The sequence below is a fragment of the Barbatula barbatula genome, assembly GCF_947034865.1.
Source record: "Barbatula barbatula genome assembly, chromosome: 24".
In the NCBI taxonomy this organism is placed as follows: Eukaryota; Metazoa; Chordata; class Actinopteri; order Cypriniformes; family Nemacheilidae; genus Barbatula; species Barbatula barbatula.
Genome location: NC_136787.1, coordinates 1,835,937 through 1,854,561, shown reverse-complemented (window position 1 = coordinate 1,854,561; position 18,625 = coordinate 1,835,937). Strand labels below are relative to the sequence as shown.

The following is an 18,625-nucleotide window of genomic DNA, read 5'->3' as shown; positions in this document are numbered from 1 at the left end:
CCAAAGGTGCAGAAAAATGATGTCATGACTATGTTGACTTGCTGGAAAACATACAAAGCATCAGATCAATCTATTCGCCAGAGTTTTCTGGACTAGCGTCCGTAATGAGTCTCACAAGCTTAAACACTCCAACACAGAGGTAGTAAGATAAAGAATGCTACTTGTCTCTGATGGTCTAAATGTGCGATCATTATTGCGCTTTATCCAAACACCCTTTGAAATGATTAAATCCCTGGTCGTCAAAAGCAAATACAAAATGTGAAATCAATTAAATACGTCCGCTGCCCCTTATTAACTGCGCTGGAGACCCTTCATCATCCACAAGGGGAATTGTCCTTGAGAATTTGTAAAACGCAATTTTCACGCCGCATTCCTCACCATGACAGAACAAACAAATAACTTGTCGCTTTAAAATAGTGAGAAAGCATTTCCATTCCTTGTAAAATGTTAAAGCGACCCATCTTGGCATTGTGCTATTCAATTCGGCATCACGTGGCTCTGGAAATGTCATCTCTGCGCTATTGTAATATGCAGTGTATCGCCGTAATCAGAGGGGCTCGGAATGCTCGAGCGCTGTTCCCTTTCCACCAGATGCCTGGTTTTAATGTCTCGAGGCTCTCTCTATTGTAAAAGGTCATTAAGCCCTTCAGCTGAATTCATTTCTGGAAAAGGTCTCGGTTAGGGCCAAACACAGTGGAGGAAATCCAAGGGATAAGGTTAGCGAAAGGCAGCCAAAAGTGGAATGACATATCTTCAGCTTTATTCCTCCAGAAGTAGAACCATATTTGGAGGGAAATACCATGGAGCCTTGCTTACGGGCACATGAACTCAACCTACAGTATGTGAGAGATCAAACTTGATACAGCTTTGGAATATTTGTCCTGTAAATATGCGCTTAACTATTTTTAGCCATGGGTTTCGAAACAAGAATTTGAAAGAGCTCGTTCTAACTGTGTACACTTTGGATTTCAATAGTAAGTGCGTTTAAAGGTCGGAATGAATATGTCAACTAAATAAGATCTAAATAAAGTTACAGAACACAGCCAGTAATTAAATGTAGCTCTGCAGTGGCAACAGAGATGGATTAGGGACGGGCCAGCTCAGCTTTGCTGAAGGGACACACTTATAGCACAGGTTGGAGGCAGTTGGGCAATGAGGCAAATCCCGCTGGTCATATCTTTTCCAGATAAGAATTTTATTGTAAGGTACTAGACTTAGTTTTATCTCAGCTCTGTCCACCAGCACATCAGATGGCACCAGGTTCAAGAATCAAGGGTTATCAGATCAAGTCTCTGTGTCTCTAAGAAATGTTCGCAAAGCAAGAAAAAGCCCAATGATAAGGTTGGGTGCACTGTATCGCCTTTTAATCTCATACTTTGAAACGGGATGACATTGTTCTGTCTCGCATTAAGATTGGCAAGAGTTCAGCGGAGTGAAAAGCAGCATTTAGTTTTGGTGTCCTTGATGGGCTCACTACCTGACAGGCTACTTAGTCTGAGATGTACAACTCGCCCACTCAACTGTAAAATTGGGGGAAAAAGTGGGAGAGATGGACGTCCAGTTTATGCCATTGCACCATAGGGACGGTCATTAAAACCAAATTAACACGACCACAACATCTGGAATATGTCCCCCTGTGAACGCTGGAAGCCTCGATTCGTGATCGGGATTATTTCTTCAAAGAGACAATAATAACATACCTTTTCTCATTTTAAGACAAGGTGCAAGTGCATCTGAAAACTGGACATACTTTACATTTACATTAGACTGTCTGTTGTTTTGTGCGTTGCCTTCAAAGCTTCTATAAAACAAGACAGCTGCATGAAAGAAGATTTTGTTCTGTAGTTTTGTGCCATTAAGTTCAAAGGAAAGATAGTCTAGAGAGGAGAGTGCCATCAATCAGACTAATGCATCTTGGGGAAAATGTGTATCAGGGTGATGCATAAATAGTTCAATTTGATAAGATACGGTTATCTTAGACTTTGGCATTCTGTCTTTTTTAACATGCATCATCATTATCTTAATTTTTCCATTTGTAGCAAGTGCGTCGCCTTCAAGGTCACGTGCAGCATGTGCCACTATTGCCCGATTCTAGCTGGTTCTCAGAAACCCTGCATATGTTGTTTCTTTTAATAATTCATGCCAGCTGCATGCATGCGGCCGTTTACATCTGCGAATATTCCGTGCGTCCCATTGCATAATTCAGGGTTAATGTGTTGATTGCCATGCCACGCTTGCCAGGTGCGCCTTGACGATTTGCAAATCATCCCAGGCAGTTGTTGTGGGATATTCTGCATTAAAATAGCACAGTTCCACAAGCAAGCAAATTATAGCATTTCAAATATATGCCACACAAACCGGTAAAATTATTGAAACGAACTGCCTCCCGCATCACATCGAAGGTTAGCGTTGCATGGGGTTATTGTTTTAGTCCAGATGGGTTGCTCATGGATTCTGTTGGCATGGAGGATACATGGATGACTGCCTATTTCCTGCCCTCTCATTGGTTCTACGGCTCGCCTTTCCAGAATGTTCTCTGTGACTTTGCTTCCTAATAAGCGTGTCAATTAAACTTAGGCGAGAGCTCCAGATGGGTGTTGTATGGTCAGGACTGTGTATTGGTCCAGATGCATGGGCTTATGCAGTAAAGTACGAATGGGACATGCCAAGATTCTGCAATGTTTTCATCCAAGTAAATACTCTACCTCCTGTGATGTGCAGCATCATCACTGTGAGCTGAATCACTTCCCATTTTTGGAGCAAAAGATAGTAAATATGTTTTTAGAATGGAATGTACTTGCTCCTCTGCGTCCGATCCATAAAGCATGAGTTTGTTATAAATTTGACACAAAACAGATCTTATATTCACTGATCGAACCACAAGGCTTTACTTCCGGTCATAGATGAGTTATGTCATCCATGTTGCAAAACACTACGGTATGTTATGGACAATATCATTGTTTTTGTTTAGTTTATTAACACATGGAACAATAATTGTTAAGAGGGAATTGGAACCAGAATCATTAAATTCTTTATGATTCCCATCCCTACCTTCAAGTAGATGCTTTAAGCCAAATATACACTTGTTACAGGGACAATAAAGGTTTCCCTGGAGTAAACTGAGGTTAAGTATCTTAAGGAGAGACGTAACGTTAAAACTTAATTGAGCAAACCCTTCTAGAGTTTGACAAGGCACAACATTTCGGTTACCAGATACAATGTTGTATAATATACTGAAGACAGCACTTGAAAGCTGATATTTAACTGAAGAATACATGTACACTATAATAGTTTATGGAGCTGTAAATAAGTCAAGTTGGCTTGTTAAGGTTTCTGTTTTATTCTGGAACAGCTCAAATTGCCTTAAGAGTATGCAAGAGCAGGTTTCATCTGGGCTGCTATGCGACAAAGTGTATTGACAACCGTCAATACACAGGCACCTCCAATTAGACAAAACTGAAAGCAGTTTTTCTCCTCTTCTGCAATAACATCTCAAATGACTCGAGATTAAACCACAGAACATGCCCTGTGGTTGCCAGAAATAATACGTTTCAAGACATCTGGGCTCAGTGTGTTTGTGTGTGTGTTGTGGTTTTGCCACAATTTCCCATAGCATTCAGTGAAACTGGAGAACATAACCGAGCAGAACTAACACAGAAAAGTGAGAATATTTTATTCTAATAGATAATATAAATGTCATTGTAGTTATTCCACATTCAATGAGCTTTTAGTGGTGTGGGAATCTAAATTTACGTCATCCGCTAATGCTGTTTTGCAAAGTGGTTGCTTAATGAAAGTCATAATAATAATAACAATATCAGTATCTGCATGGTTGGGTGGGTGGGTCCATGGATGGCATAACATTTTTATTTTTATGTTATTGAACCTCTCTGGTATTGGGATTGTTATTATTATAAATATAACTTGGCAACAGTCAGCGGCTTTAATGCAACATCATACATTTTCATTATTGTGTTTTTAATTCTCATCATCTTGTGAAAGATGCTAATGTATTCCTCGCCGTCATTATTCGTAACATTTGTAACAGAAACAAGACATCAGGACAGTAAAACAGCCAATATATTGTATCTTTGTCACAAGCTAGTTGGTCTCTAGACTCTATTTTTAAACCATTGCTTATCTTTCAGGCTTTTGTTGATATTAGCATAACATTTCCGTGCCATGTTTCTCTTCAGCGACCTTGCATATAATCTTGAAATTTTGAAAGCTTTTGAAAATGCCCTGGTATATCATATTGGTATTCAAGAAAACTTTTTGTGTAATATCTTAATGGTCGAGTGCTCTCAATCTATATTTCTTTTTGCCCTCTGTTTTTTAACATAATTGGTTCACTGAAACGCTTTCCTTCCAATGCCTTTTTTTTGTAGTCATTGTTGCAAACTATACAATTCCAAGTCTCAAAGAGTATGCCGGCTGTTCACTTCTTAAATGAATACAAGGTCATCAAATATGTAATCCACTGCTTCCCATGATCCTTTGCATCGTACTAATCGCTCTTTTTCCAAAGTGGCGGTCTTAGTTGTGTTGTAAATCTACAGTGCCTGAACATCTATGTGTAAACACAGCTTCTTATTGTTCTGCCCTCTCTCATCACATGCCACTTTTATTCTCAGGTCATCTTCCATAACCTCGTCTTTCTTCCACCTCAAGCATTAACTTACAATGACTTGCAGAATATCAGCGCTGCAAACCTGTAATTGCTTTCCTTGTCTCTGGTCCCAAGTGGTTCTTTATACCGAAGAATCCATCTCACTCCCATTTAAAGGAGGGTCCCCTTTCATCCGTGCCTGGGATGTGTAATGATAATATGAAACCGGATTTAGCCTGAGTCTCTCTGAGTGCTGTCTTGGCAGCGGTTGCCTCCCTTACTGTTTTTATTGATGGTGCTCTCTATGTATCACAGGTCTCACATCACCCACGGGCTGTCCTGTAATATGCCTGAGTGTAAACCGAGCCCCCTGAGCGAGTAAAGTTCATAACTCAAAGGGCCCAAATAGCGTTTTACCAAAACGCAGCTGCCGTTTTTTCATTGATGTGATCGTACACGTGTGTGTATTTGATTATGATTTATAAATTCAATGTGGAGACATGCTTGTCTTGATATATAATAAAAAACATTCACAGACATTGACTTTCATACGCACATTCCTATTGTCCACAATTCATTATAAAAATGATTTTCCTTATTGGCTGACGTGACGTTCTGATGTGGTGAACACTTTTTATTTTTAAGTCAATTCCCATTAGACCGTCTCGAGTCGCGCCCTATCCTGTTTCACTCTGTTATTAAATACATGTAATAGTTACATGAACAAGAAAGAAAAACTAAAAGCTTTTCACTCCTGCATTTGTATAAATGAACCAACGGCCAAAGCAGAAAATCATTTAGTTTGTTAAGTGACAGGTTTTTTCAGGATTATAATTTACTGTATATATTATTGCGTCGTCTTCAATATAATCTTCGTCTAACAAAAGAAACTTTACAAGTGAGACCTTTCCCTGAAACGTGTCAGAATGATGAATGGTGTTGGGCATGATCCGAAAAACATCAAGGGCTTTGTTTGTCTGAAAGGCAGGGATGCAGAAGGCAGCGGCTTTCTGTCTAATTCTTGAAAAGCTGCCATGAAATCTGGATCTCGACTTGCTTCGCCTGCCTTTATTGCAGACGAGGTTCCACCTTAATAAACCTTGCGCTGGTTCATGAGCAACTGTTTCCACCTTCATTTTTTTAAATATGATTTTTAAATTATCAATTGAGAACAAAGATCCTTCGCTTTAATAATTGTCTTTAATTTGGCTTCCTACCAGCAGAACTGGCCCTTGTGGTTGAAAATGGCTGATTTGCTTTTTGGCAAGTTGCACGCTGCTCCTCTGTTGAACATTATGGAGGAAATGGTATGGGGACAGATTTATCTCAAATTGATTCAAATGTCTTAAAATTCTCATTATTCAGGTCTACATTGAAGCTAAAGTTCAGTCAGCTGTATGTGAAGGACGTGTTGTCAAAACTGTTTTGTATGAGTTCACCTAAGCTGAAATTATTCTTAGGGTTGTAAGAATAATGCAGTACGTGCCCCAGGATCTATGTGTAACTGTAATTAAAGACTAAATTACCCACAAATCCCTCTTGAAGAAGCTTCGCACTTGGATTTCAGTTCAATTATTTTTAAGACATAATATACATGTGTGCCTCTGTTATTTGTATTATTTATTTTCTAATATTATTGAGGTTGTAAAATTAAATAATAAAATAAACAGTTCCACAATTGCTACAACACATCAATGTATTATTAAAAGCAATGTTCAGATGTTTCCAGAGTAAAGAAACTCTGGGGTGACCTGCCGTGTTCACTGCTTTTACAGTTTTTGCAGTTTTAAAAAACCCTCATCAGAATTTGGAATCTGATGTCTGTTCGGTAAGGCAGTTGTACGCCAAAATCCGCTACACTTTCACATTCAGGTCTGGTTCCATTCTGCTTTGTCACGCCAATGTTTGCGATCCAATCCATTCGCGTCCAGAAATGCGTCATGAATAAAATGGGCTACGAATGCCGTTTCATGTTTCTTCTTTTTCCACAATGTGCCCAAGAGAACGTAAAGGAAACAAGTAAAAAAGCAGCATATTTCTTTTGTTGGATCTGTGAACAATTATTTCTCCACCATTTAGCTATCGATCAAAGCTGCTCCAAGACTCAAAACGCTAGCATTCCCTCACTCGACTTGAGTTTTATCGGGCCAAAAGATGCTGAAGGCCAACGGTGAGAGACCTATGTCCACCTGTCTCTTTCTTTATATTCCCATAGCTCTCAACTGTGGAACAGTCTGGAATGCACCTGACAGGAGATTTGATCTGTTGTTTGAGTTCAGTGAACACAACCCATACCTTCATTAAAACAAGGAAAAAAGGCTTGCAGGCCTGCTCTCTTGCTTCAAGTCTCAGTTATGGCACACTTATTGATCAGTTTCATTTTTTTATGAAGCTTGGATGTGCCTATGCAAACCATTAGGCATTTGAACTCACAGTTATCAGATGACCATCAAAACTCTGGTGAATGTCTTGTTTTACTGCAGCAATACCACAGCTTTTAGATTTTACCGAATTCAATTATACATTTTATTTACACTTGAAACTTGAAAAAAAAAGATGATTTACTGTGTGGACATTATAGAGACAACAATACATAAACAAGCAATTAAATGAAAACACTCAGTTTGCGTCATGGCTCTGTACTCCCAGAAATTGCAAGAGTCTTAGTTAAGAAATGTTTATAGTTATGTAATACAGCCAAGAGTCAGCGGCTTTAAGCCGGGATATGAAGCAAAGCACATCTCTCCATCCCCTCTTCCTCTGGCTGTAGCTGTAAACCATGTTCAGAGAGAGATCGATACTCTCTCAGAGCAGCTAATGCACTGTGAGCTGATTTTGCTCAACATGACAGTGGCTTTGCCTGTGTGGGGGGTTTATTACTGAGTGAACAGAGGAAGAAAGATATTCTTGGCATCCTGTCAGAAATAGCTGAAATGTAAGACAATGAGAATAAACAAATAAAATAGAGCTGTTCTGCTGATAGAAAAATATTTATATTCCTCATAAAAATAATGAACATCTATTGTCCTGTCATTTCAGGATGCCTGACAATTAAAAACAATAGTGTTTTTTATAACTCTTCCAAAAATGAAAGCTTATTCACACCAAGAACAATCACTATAAAGATAATTATGATTATAATAATATAGCACATTAAAGCATGCACAACAAGAAACGACAACATTATGTTTATTCTAAGGTTGCATTTCTACATTTTAAATTTGTGAGCCCTTAAATTTCAATTGATTTGAACTTTCAGTGTTTATCGACTAAGAAAGGTAAATCCCAACGATAGATACCTTCCACTGTAGTTGTAGTGTTGTATTCAATAATATTACATTTAGAAACCTTTTTTAAAGTGGATGTCTGATGGAATTTCACTTCACACAATTTAGTTAGTGAGTAGTATAGCTGTTTGAGCATAAACAACGTCTGCCAAATCGCAACGCTCAAAGTTCACAGAAAACGAAGATATTTTCTTTAACACAAATTACTTTTTAAAGACTAGAATGAACGGCTCGTTGGGACTACAACAAACTTGTTCCTGGGTAAGTGACGTCATGAATCCCAAAATGTACTTTGATCCTGCACCCTGGAACATGGGGTGGGTAATGGACGGGACACACTCTAAGCGGTAGACCAATCACAAAAGACTAGCTCAGGCTGACCAATCAGAGCGTTTCGAAAGGAGGGACTTCATAGAACTAGGAACTCAACACCCTGTTTCCTGAGAATCAATTATGAAGGTGAAATGTCTATTATATAAAAAAAGGAAAGCATATTTTTTAGCAAATTAAAAACATAATAAAGATTTAAAAATGGGCAAAATAGGACCCCTTTAACACTTTATCATTCTTGTCGTGAACAGGCATTGAATTGGTCTGTGAATGAATTTAATTGGTCTGTAAATGAAACAGTTTGAATCTTGCTCATCCGCCCCTTCCCTTCTTGGTGAATCATCTGGGCAACCGAACCTTTGCCTCTTGCATTTCTCTTAAAAAAGACTAATCCCCATGCACCTCGAACCATCAAAATGCTAATTTCCATTCTATTTGAAATGCTGGGGTGCTCTTTCTCTTTCTAATTTTCCTATGGTGAAAAAGACCTTTCAGAGTAACATGATGGACCTAGAGAGCGATCAATAACTCACCGGGGCTCATTATTTATTAGCCTACAGACTGAAGGTAGTCGAGGTAGGTGCTATAAGGATAAGCTAGCGTGGCTATCCCTGCCAAACACAGTCGATAGACGCACAAAAGTGGCCCCAGAAATAAACTCCATTATCTTTCCCTATTAGCATGCTATTAGCAGTTAAAGATTGTGCACAAAAACATGATGACACCTTGTCTGAGCTCAGTCATAATATGTGTGGCGTAACGCGATCACAAAAGTGCCTGCGATCCCCAATGTCAACAGAACTTGTCGGGAAAACATAAACATTAATGATCTTTTCATTTACCACCCTGTCTTGTCATATTGCGGTACGCATATTGTAATTGCAAATCTGGAACCACAGAATGCCCTCACGGCCGCAACTCTTGATCCCACAAAGTAGTCTTGAATAAACAGGCGACTGCGGCACCGGCCTGACTTTGAAAGTAACGCCAATAAGAGTCAGATCAATAACCTAATTCTAAGTTTTTGACACAGGCTTTCTCCAATATGGGTGAAATGTAATTGTCAATTGAACTCTGGTGGTGCTGGAGCTCAGCTGAAGTAGGCATATTAAGTCAAACACCTGTCACTTGGGAGGGCTTCGCTCTGAAAAGAAGAAGGTTATTATGCAGCTTGACTGAGTCAAAGGGACATGAACAGGATCTGGGGCTCATTCTCAGAGGAAGAACTGTCAATGTCTATTGAATCAACTTGCAATATGTGCCAGATACTGAATTTAAAATTCTTCCAAAGTGAAGTGCCCTTTACTTTCAGAATATGTCTGCACTGTGCTCTCCTGCTTTCCCGTTCCAAAAGTGCTTGATACATTTATAGCACACATTTCAGACCCAATGTTAGCTACAGCAACGGTTCCATCGATGGCTCACTGACTCCACGATTCACTCAGCTGTATTGTCCACCACAGCAAAGAGGTTGCTGATGAATATCTTTGTGATGTTGAGTCAGGTGTTACCCAACAAGAGGAGAGACCTGTAGCCGTTGCACTCAGTGATGCAAGAGAGTTGTCTATCTCTGTCAGCACAAATCGATGCACTCTGTCGAAGCGAAAAGCGCATACACGCCAATTTCCTGGTCGGTGGTGTAATTGCGTCGAATTTGGAAGATGTTGCCTGTGTTCTCAGAACTGTCTAAAAATGAAATCTGAAATTAAACTCAAATGGACAGTGCCCGTTCAAAACAACACAAACAATTTGTGACCATTTTACTTCAGATAGCTTTGGCCCTATCCCAAATGGCATCCTTTGCCCTTGTTGATTTCTCACCGAGTGATGTAATGTTCCATGGACTATTGCATGCAGATTTCACAAAAGGGCACTTTACGGGTGCATCAAGGGTGTAAACAATGGCACCCTTTTGAATCATAATTTACCACCAAATGTAACACCACACTGTCTAGTTAACTTCATGGGCACACACAAACCAAAGCCATAAAACTGTAAAATTAAGTGCACCCTTTTGACAGGGCATATGATTGTTTTGATGACATTGATATAATCCAAACACTTAATCTTCCTGAATGTCTGTATTTAGTGGGGTCGTTAATTTCACAAATTAATTTGGTATAATTCATTATTATTAATTAATGATCTGACAAATGAACGACTCCTGACCCGATACATAACCTCCATAATAAAGAGATACAATTGGAAAATTTTAAGTGCAACCTAAAATCAGAGCGAGTAATTCAATATTTGTATAGTTAATTGAATTCAGTATTCAAACTAGTAACTAGTAGCCCCAGTAGTTAGTCAAGGTTTTATACTGCAACTTCACCTAAGCTTGCAAAGTTTAAAACACAAGCCATTTTTACTTTTATCTCAACATTGTCCTTAAGAAGCAGTGTCGGCTGAAGAACTTTTTGGGAGTGAAAGAAAGCGAATGACCCCCTCTGTGGAATATTCTGCTACATGTGTAATTAGGTATCTGGCAGGGAAAGATGGTGAGAGCGTGGAGCAGCTTTAATTGCTTGTATGGCTAATGAGTACAGAGAGAAGGAAGCTGGGAATTGAACCCAAATGACTCTGTCTGAGCCATGATGAGTGCAGCACCTCACCAGGGTCTAGCTTTACAGCACAGAAGGTCTCTCTGCAAAAATCCACTGGTCCCAACTGGCTGTAATACATCAACCTTTAGGGTATACACATCACATTTAGATTTGTTTAATCCATTTTAACAGTTCATTTGTTTCCTGGGAATCAAACCCATGGTCTTGGTGTTGCTAGCGCCGTCTTCCAGAGTTTCAGGAACCACATGGACGGGAGAGAATATAATCAAATGAATTAATGTGCACTGTAGTACACACATTAGTGTCCGACTTTAAACTTATATTACTATAAACTCACTAAACTAAACTCACAGGTGCACTGTAATTACTCATTTGTCATTTAGCAGATGGCATTAAAAAAAGTCTCTTACACTACAATTATAACCGAGGTATAACCCTGAAGGCAAACACAAAGTGGTGATAAGTCATGTTTGGACCTTTAACCTTTCATCACAAATCTTTAACCATTATGCATATGCACACCCCCGCTAACATTGTGCATTCTGACCTGCATGTTTGTGTATGTTCTGATCTTTTTCTGTAAAACGCATCCACACAAAAACGCTCACTGGGATTGAACGTATGCCCGAGGCTGTCTCAGGCCTCTATTATCCACTGAAAGGCAGAGAAGCACTCGAACTGAAAACTGAACAAGCGTTGAGGTTTCACGGTTGACATCTACCAGGCCCGCGCACAGCGCAGATCTAAGAGGTACAGAGCCACTGTAAGTTTTTGGATTGAAGGACTTTCAAAGGCAAATAATTTCTTTGCAAGTGGGAAGAAAAATGCCTTTGGCCTCAGGGCTGACCACCTGTCAATCTCTCCGCACTGCCCTCGATTTCCCTTTCTCTCACATTTTCTCATTGAAACTCATGAGATCTTCACAATGTGTTTCATTGCTCGCTTGGTCTGTCACATTAGAAGATCTTAGTAAACCGTTGGCTGCAGTTTTGAGGTTTTGTTGAGGAACAGATGTTGCTTTTGCACAAAAATGACAGTGGCAGACCCATTGTACCACCACAGGGCATTCCGGCTGCCAGTTGCCAGCTGGAAACTTTGAACCCTAACTATCCGAATGGCTGACTGTGTCAAACATCTGTTTCTTCTACAAGCACTGCTATTTTTATTTATAGGTGTTGACTAATTAACCTTTTTACCATGACTGTGTACGTGGGTGATATGGTGAGCATTAATAGCCAATACGATCCAATCAAAGCGCTGAAGTGGCACGGATAGGTGGATATTTCAAAGGTGGATCAATGCACAGCTGGTTGGGTGGTAACCAACTGTGCTTCATTTGTCCTGCTTTAAGGATCGAAAGTACTGCCTTCTGAGGAGAAATAGAATGAAATAGAGAGTCCCAGACCATCAGCCCTGGCTCGTGACAGATGTCCTCCTTAGGCCAGTAAACTGATGGAAAAGGATAATTACATCACGAGTCACAGACCACTGAGTCATGAGGCAAGAGGCTGCTTACTGCTCCTCCTTAGCGAAGACTTGGACCCTTAAACATTCGTAAAAAGAATGCATGTGGATCTTCATTGTTCTAAAAGATGACATACGGCTAGACTTCACTAACATGCCCGAGCAGCTATTAGCAAGTACTGCTTCTGTCTACACATAAATGGGGAATACTTTGAATCTAAAAGGTTAGTAATGCTTGGGGTTCAATAAAGTCTGCCAAGTCACCAAAAACTTGTATTTAAATGTTGCTGGACAGCTAAAGTGGTCTCACTGTGGAACATCTTTTGTAACATACACCTACACCCTGGATGGGATCCGGCCCAACAGAAAATCTTTACTATCAGGAGGTCTTCATCAACAGAACGCCTGATTAGGCTTAGAAAAGCTTCGAAGCTCTGTGTGACACCCCTAACACTTGCTTATTCATTCGTTCCTAGTTAACTGATATTCACAACACTATCCTTATCCAGATTCACACAAAAACAAACCAAATCCAAGCACACACGAGGCTCTTATAGAGGGTAAAAGCATCTTGTGTGCATTCCGCTGTGGGGTGAGTGCTTATTTAGTCTCACCGTAATGGCCCAATCTGCTCAGTGTGGTTAGCACACAGGGTGGTCAGGGTTACCACCAGGCCCGAAGCAGGAAGGCTCTATTCATGGGTGCTGCATTTTAAGGTTCTTGTGGAAAACAAGCAAATAGTGTTTTTAGATCCCATATAGAGCCCAGTTTATAGCTAGTTGCGTTTCTCCTCAATAACTCATTTAGAGTAGATACTATATATTTAGTGCCGAGTGGGATTGTGGGTAAATACCAGCAGTTTTCTCTTTCTACTTGCACAAGGCCTCACACACATCGTTGTGCAGGTGAGTAATGACCAAGAAGAATCATACCTAACAATCTGTATTACCCATTCTGTTGGTGGCCTGTGTATTCCTGCGTAATGTCACCGCTAAGCAGTTCTTTAACGGCATGGACAAATGAATATTTATTGCACAGGTCTAACAACACTATTTAATTCAATAACACTATTAAATTGTTAAAGGTGCCATATGCATGATAAAGTCTTAATGCTGTGTGCTAAAAAATACATCTGCCTTTGGAAACAGAATGGGTTTGCTATATTTAGATTAGAAACAAAGTAACACTGGATACATGAACAGTGTCATGCACATTCTGCAGGTCTTACACATCATTATATGACTTTTTAAAAACCCAAAGTGAATTCAGAAACATTTTTAGTTGGACTTAACTTAATGCCGGTTTGAAAGTAAGCATCTGTGATGTACATCCCTTCATATGGTTTGGAGAGGGTATCATATACAGTGTGTTAACTGTACAGATGATGTGTTGCCCGCCAAATATAAGCCACCAAACATGCCCCCCCTTGTATACTCTCAGCAAACGCTGGTGCAAGCCTGTTAAAAGAGATGGTGCTAAAGCACTGATCTGGTATTGATCTCGGATCCGTTTTTAGAATAACACCAGCACAGCAGGCTGAAGATCACAGCCCCGCAGGCTTTGACAGGATTGACATTGTATTTTGCATGCGATTAGGGGTGATGTGACAGGTTTAAATGTCAGGGATATTGGCTGCATGTGTGCATGGCAGTGTGCCATGTGCACTGTAGCATGGGTGCTAATCTGAGAGATCTCTCATACGCAAGACTGATGGAGGGAATTAGTGTCAGGAGGGGGCTTGGAAGAAAGACTTTAATTACAGGATATGACCTCCGCAGTGTTTTTGGAAAATTACTGAAATCAAAACAATTAATGGATATTTAATAGACTGACCTAAAATATCAACCTATTTTGCGCTGGTAGTATAACATTAGACAACATCTTGATGATTTTTTTCAACTTTTAATGGATTTTAAAGATGGCTTTCTAAAAACATCCATCGCATGTCTGATTTCAAATTCAACAGCAAAAAAGGTTTCAGGTAAATAGCCATTGTTTTCTCATTGCAAGTCTATGGAGACTCTGTTCAATCCTAGCAGCCTCTATTAGAAAGCATTGATATGCAACTGAAAGATTTTCAAAGTTCACCGCCACTGGCGCACCTATTTATATTCAACATGTCGACCAATCTCCATATCCTCCAGGCCACATATATTCATAATAGAGAACACTTTTGCAAAGTTGAAATATTTTTCCAAAGGGAATAGTGAGAGAACAGATAATAAAGTATTTTTTGTGATTTCAGTTCATCTGTCACTCAAAGGTGTGGCGGGATTTTCTTGGCTGATACTATTTTGTGATACTTCATAGCTTCTTTGCAAGTATTCGGTTGAGCTTTCCAATTTAAATGCAAATTTTACAGAACATCGCAAGAAACCTGAGACGGGACGGGGCGAAAAAAATCATTGGGCACCAGTGAGGAATTATATATTTTAATTAACCCGTGAGAGAAATGCGTCTATTCAGCAGCAACGTTCATAAATAAGAAATGGATAAATAAATACTAGAGGAGATAAAGATGAGCAAAACGGTTCCCAATCGAGCAACATTATTATAAAATCTCTGGTGCCAGGAGTGTTCATTAAGAAAAGGATGCTGAGCTGTCAGATATCAAGCGTATTGTTCTCGAGTTTGATGCGCTAAATGCTACTTATGGCCGCCTGAAATGTGAGGAATTCTGAAGAACTGACAGAGAGATAGCATTTTAATTTCACTCCTGTCAGTCCATTTTAGTTCTCGAGTGCTGGGATAAATATGAAGTGTCAGTCAACAGAATAAAGTGTTTCTCTGCTTCGCTTGAGAATTTCAACAGAATTCTAAAATAGGAAAGCTAAAATAGGAATTCATATGTGAATACAAATCTGAAAGACCACTTCAAAACACTGAAAACTGTTTTGGATGTACCTTTTCATTTAGTTTTCGTTTAAGATGTTCTATAAGGAAATATGCTTGATTTGTGAACATTACACATATAGCTTTTATGTATTTGCTGTACTGATATGTAAAAATGCATATTCAATATTGCATGAAAATATTTGTATGTATTAATATGATGAAAACATATTTTATGTTTTTTAAACTTCTTCAAGAAGTACCACCTCTTTTCATAAAACGACTCAAAGGTGCTGTTCGATGATAAAGTACAATATAGATTTGTCTCTACGGCATTAATCAAACAAGGAAAATAGCTTTCTGTCTCATCTAGACTCATGTGCGCGTATGAGCCCTGTGCTTAGTGAAGTGATACTGCATAAATATAACTTGTTGATAAAAGACTAGAGTAGTATGCAGACCAATGATTCAGAACATAATAAGTAGCTGACAAAAACCTAAACATCCACAATATTAAAAGCCCACATCAATAAACGTATTGCGCAAACATTATATGTACATCACTCCCACTTATGTCTTCGACTTCAGCCAAGACATGTTCCTTCCTGCCAATAAAAACATTCAGGAAGTTTTAACATTCTCCAATATTAGCGAAGCGGTGTTGTGATAACAATGTTAAATACATAAATACAGTGGGCATGTAGTTTCTTCGCAAGTTAACTATCCTGGTAATGGAGGGTGTTATAATTTCCTGTTCGGCTTAAATGAATAATTACTGCTGGGACTATTAAACACACACACACACAAACGATCTGTGTCTTGATGTGTGCATTCAACCAGAAATACTTTTTTGTTTATTTTCGGTTATGAATATTCCCCATCTTGCTGTGACAAATGCGCCTCTTTGTGTTTGTTTTAACTCTGGGCTTTTTGTGCTTAGAGAGACAAATTGATTTCCTGACCCTAGAGTTATTATTTTTGGTAAGAATTTCAAATGTTTCCCTGTCCACCCACAGGATAGAGAAATCACGAGTGAGAATTTTTTAATACATAATAGGATTCTTTAGATTTAGAGGTTATCTCAACATGATCTCAAACTGCGTTAAGATACTTAAATCAGCTATCAAACTGTGAACTAATTTCTCATCTCCAAGACCATATGATCCATATTTTCTAGATCCAAAACCTGCCTCTAAAGATATGACTGACAAACAGAGAGCATATCTGAACACTTGGACCAGCTCTCTGTCCCTTACTAACAGAGTTGTGATTCCTCCCAACATACAAACAGATTTTCATGACATTTTCACAGATTTTGTATAGATTTCTTTTGTATATTTTTACAAAGAAACATTTCCAAAAAAAGACAGAAAAAGACCATAAATTTACAAGCAAACACAAGAAAAACACGTTAATTAATTTTACAGTTTATCCACACCAACAGAAGTTTGGGGAAATTCTGCCCTTTAAACTAAACTTAGAACTCATTGTTTGTCTGTGACGGCCATATAGGAAGTGGGCAAGTGAGAGAGAAATCAAAGAGAAGAACAGCTGTAGAGAGCAAAAGTAGGACTTGGTGAATCCTGGATCCAAACAGCCTGGCATCGTCTTTCTTCCCTCCCCGAGGAATATTAGTCTCTGAGGACACAGATTCTCAATACTGATATGAGGCTATAAAGTAGCAAGAGAGAAAGAGAGAGAGAAGTAGGGCGGGGAATCAGAAGGCAGAGACATCGGAAGGCTGAAAAAAATTGATTGAAAGAGAAAGCGAGAGAGAGGGAGGGAGAGAGAGGGAGAGAGAGAGAGGGGGAGAGAGAGAGGGGGGGAGAGGGAGAGAGAGAGGGGGGAACCATCCTCATGTTGTCTTGGCATTAGTGCAGCCTTGTTTCTCTCAGGCAGGCCAGAAGCCTCACATTCTACCCCTATGTGTGTCTCCACAGATGGCCAACATTGTGACGTCCTTCTGCTGTGTGGTGCTCGCAGCCGTGGTGGTGGTCTATGCCCAAAGACGCAGCCAGCAAGGTAAGATAAATCCTCCGTCTGCGGCAGGTATCTGTCATCAACCACGATGACGAGACAGTTTCCTAATGGGATCAGCTGGGTGGTTTCTATTTCCACTCCTGTTTCATATCTTGCTTTTTTACATGTCGCTTTCTTTGTATGGGAAAAACAGACGAGTCACAGTGTGAGCACAGGGTCAGTGTCACCTGACTGGAGGGAGGGGTGTGTGCGCGCGCGCTGTTTAATGCATGACCTAGCCACCTTGAGACACAGAAACTAGTCTGTCATTGTTTTTTTTTCTTGAAGCCGCTGCCATTTCTTTTGTTATTCGTGTTATATAAAACAGAAAACACATTGTGGAAATCAGGAGCAATACACGTTTTCACACTCTTGATAAAAAAAACAATTCAGCCAAGGACACCACAAGAGTTAAACGTAACACAAAATGTGTTGTTCCACAGATGTGTTCAGTTAAGGATAACAAGTTTTTTTGTATTTTTAACTGTATAACCTTTCGTTTATTTAACTCAAATTTATAATTGACACATTATTTGTGAGAGTGCAGGAACAAGAAAAAAATCTGGATCTCCGCTTTAAACGCCAAAATGCTGTTTCTTCATTCTGAAGGAAAGTTGATAAAATTGTATATTTCCGATATTTCTATTGCGTTCTCTATTGCCTACAAATATCTATAATAGATTTGCAGTTATCAATAGTGCGGCATAAATTCTAGTTTAAGGCCACTTGATTGAAACGTTTTTTATGATCCTTGAATCATTTTGAAGGGAATCGGAATAAGTCAATTTAAACAAATCTGCAAAAATATTTCAAGATGAATAAATACATCAGCTTTTTCATTTTTTAAACAAATGACAAAATAATAAAAACACAGCCAAGAAGAGCTCAGTATTGATGGGCGAGACCTCAGGATGCTGGTTGATAAAATGTTCCTCTAAAGCAGATTACGGTCTCATCACTGGCATGTGCTTCTTTGGCAGTGCAGCTGCACTGCTACAGTGATGTCATAGTAAGAATGACAAGTTCACTTCATCCATCAGTAGCGCTGCTTATCTGTTGCCACGCTTTTTTCGATTGGTCAGCTGATAGTGTTTAATCTAAACGGCAGTCACTATAGCACAGCAACACACAGTGTCAGCTGAGCTGCAGACACGCACACAACACAAATGTTTGCCAGTACACACGCTTGCTGTAATACAGATGCACACGTACAACAAAAACAACGAGAGGGAAATTAAAAACACTTCCATACAGATATGCACAAGGACACAGAGAATGTGCAGGGAAATAAGTGTGTTGCTGCAATCATTTACGTCACATAATGTGAGTTTATTTTTTCATTAGGGTCTGATTTGGAAGCTCTAATTGCTGTCAAACGTGTCTCAAAATTAACCAAGACAAATGCAAATATTTGCATGACTTAATAAGAAATGGAAAAAAAATGCTTCTTGTCAACTAATTATGACTAGACTCTGTTTGACACTTTCCGAAGTCCTTCCATGATACGAATAACGTCTTAG

The 18,625-nt window shown here is 39.3% G+C and overlaps 1 protein-coding gene across 2 annotated transcripts in view; it reads left to right on the top strand.

Annotated features, from left to right (window-relative positions):
- Window positions 1-18,625, top strand: part of cntfr (ciliary neurotrophic factor receptor) — a 122,232-nt gene that overhangs the window by 27,142 nt on the left and 76,465 nt on the right. For both annotated transcript variants that reach the window (XM_079448443.1, XM_079448444.1), the window contains exon 2: window positions 17,027-17,108. In XM_079448443.1, the coding sequence (XP_079304569.1) occupies window positions 17,027-17,108 (82 nt within the window). The remainder of the gene's footprint in view (window positions 1-17,026; window positions 17,109-18,625) is intronic.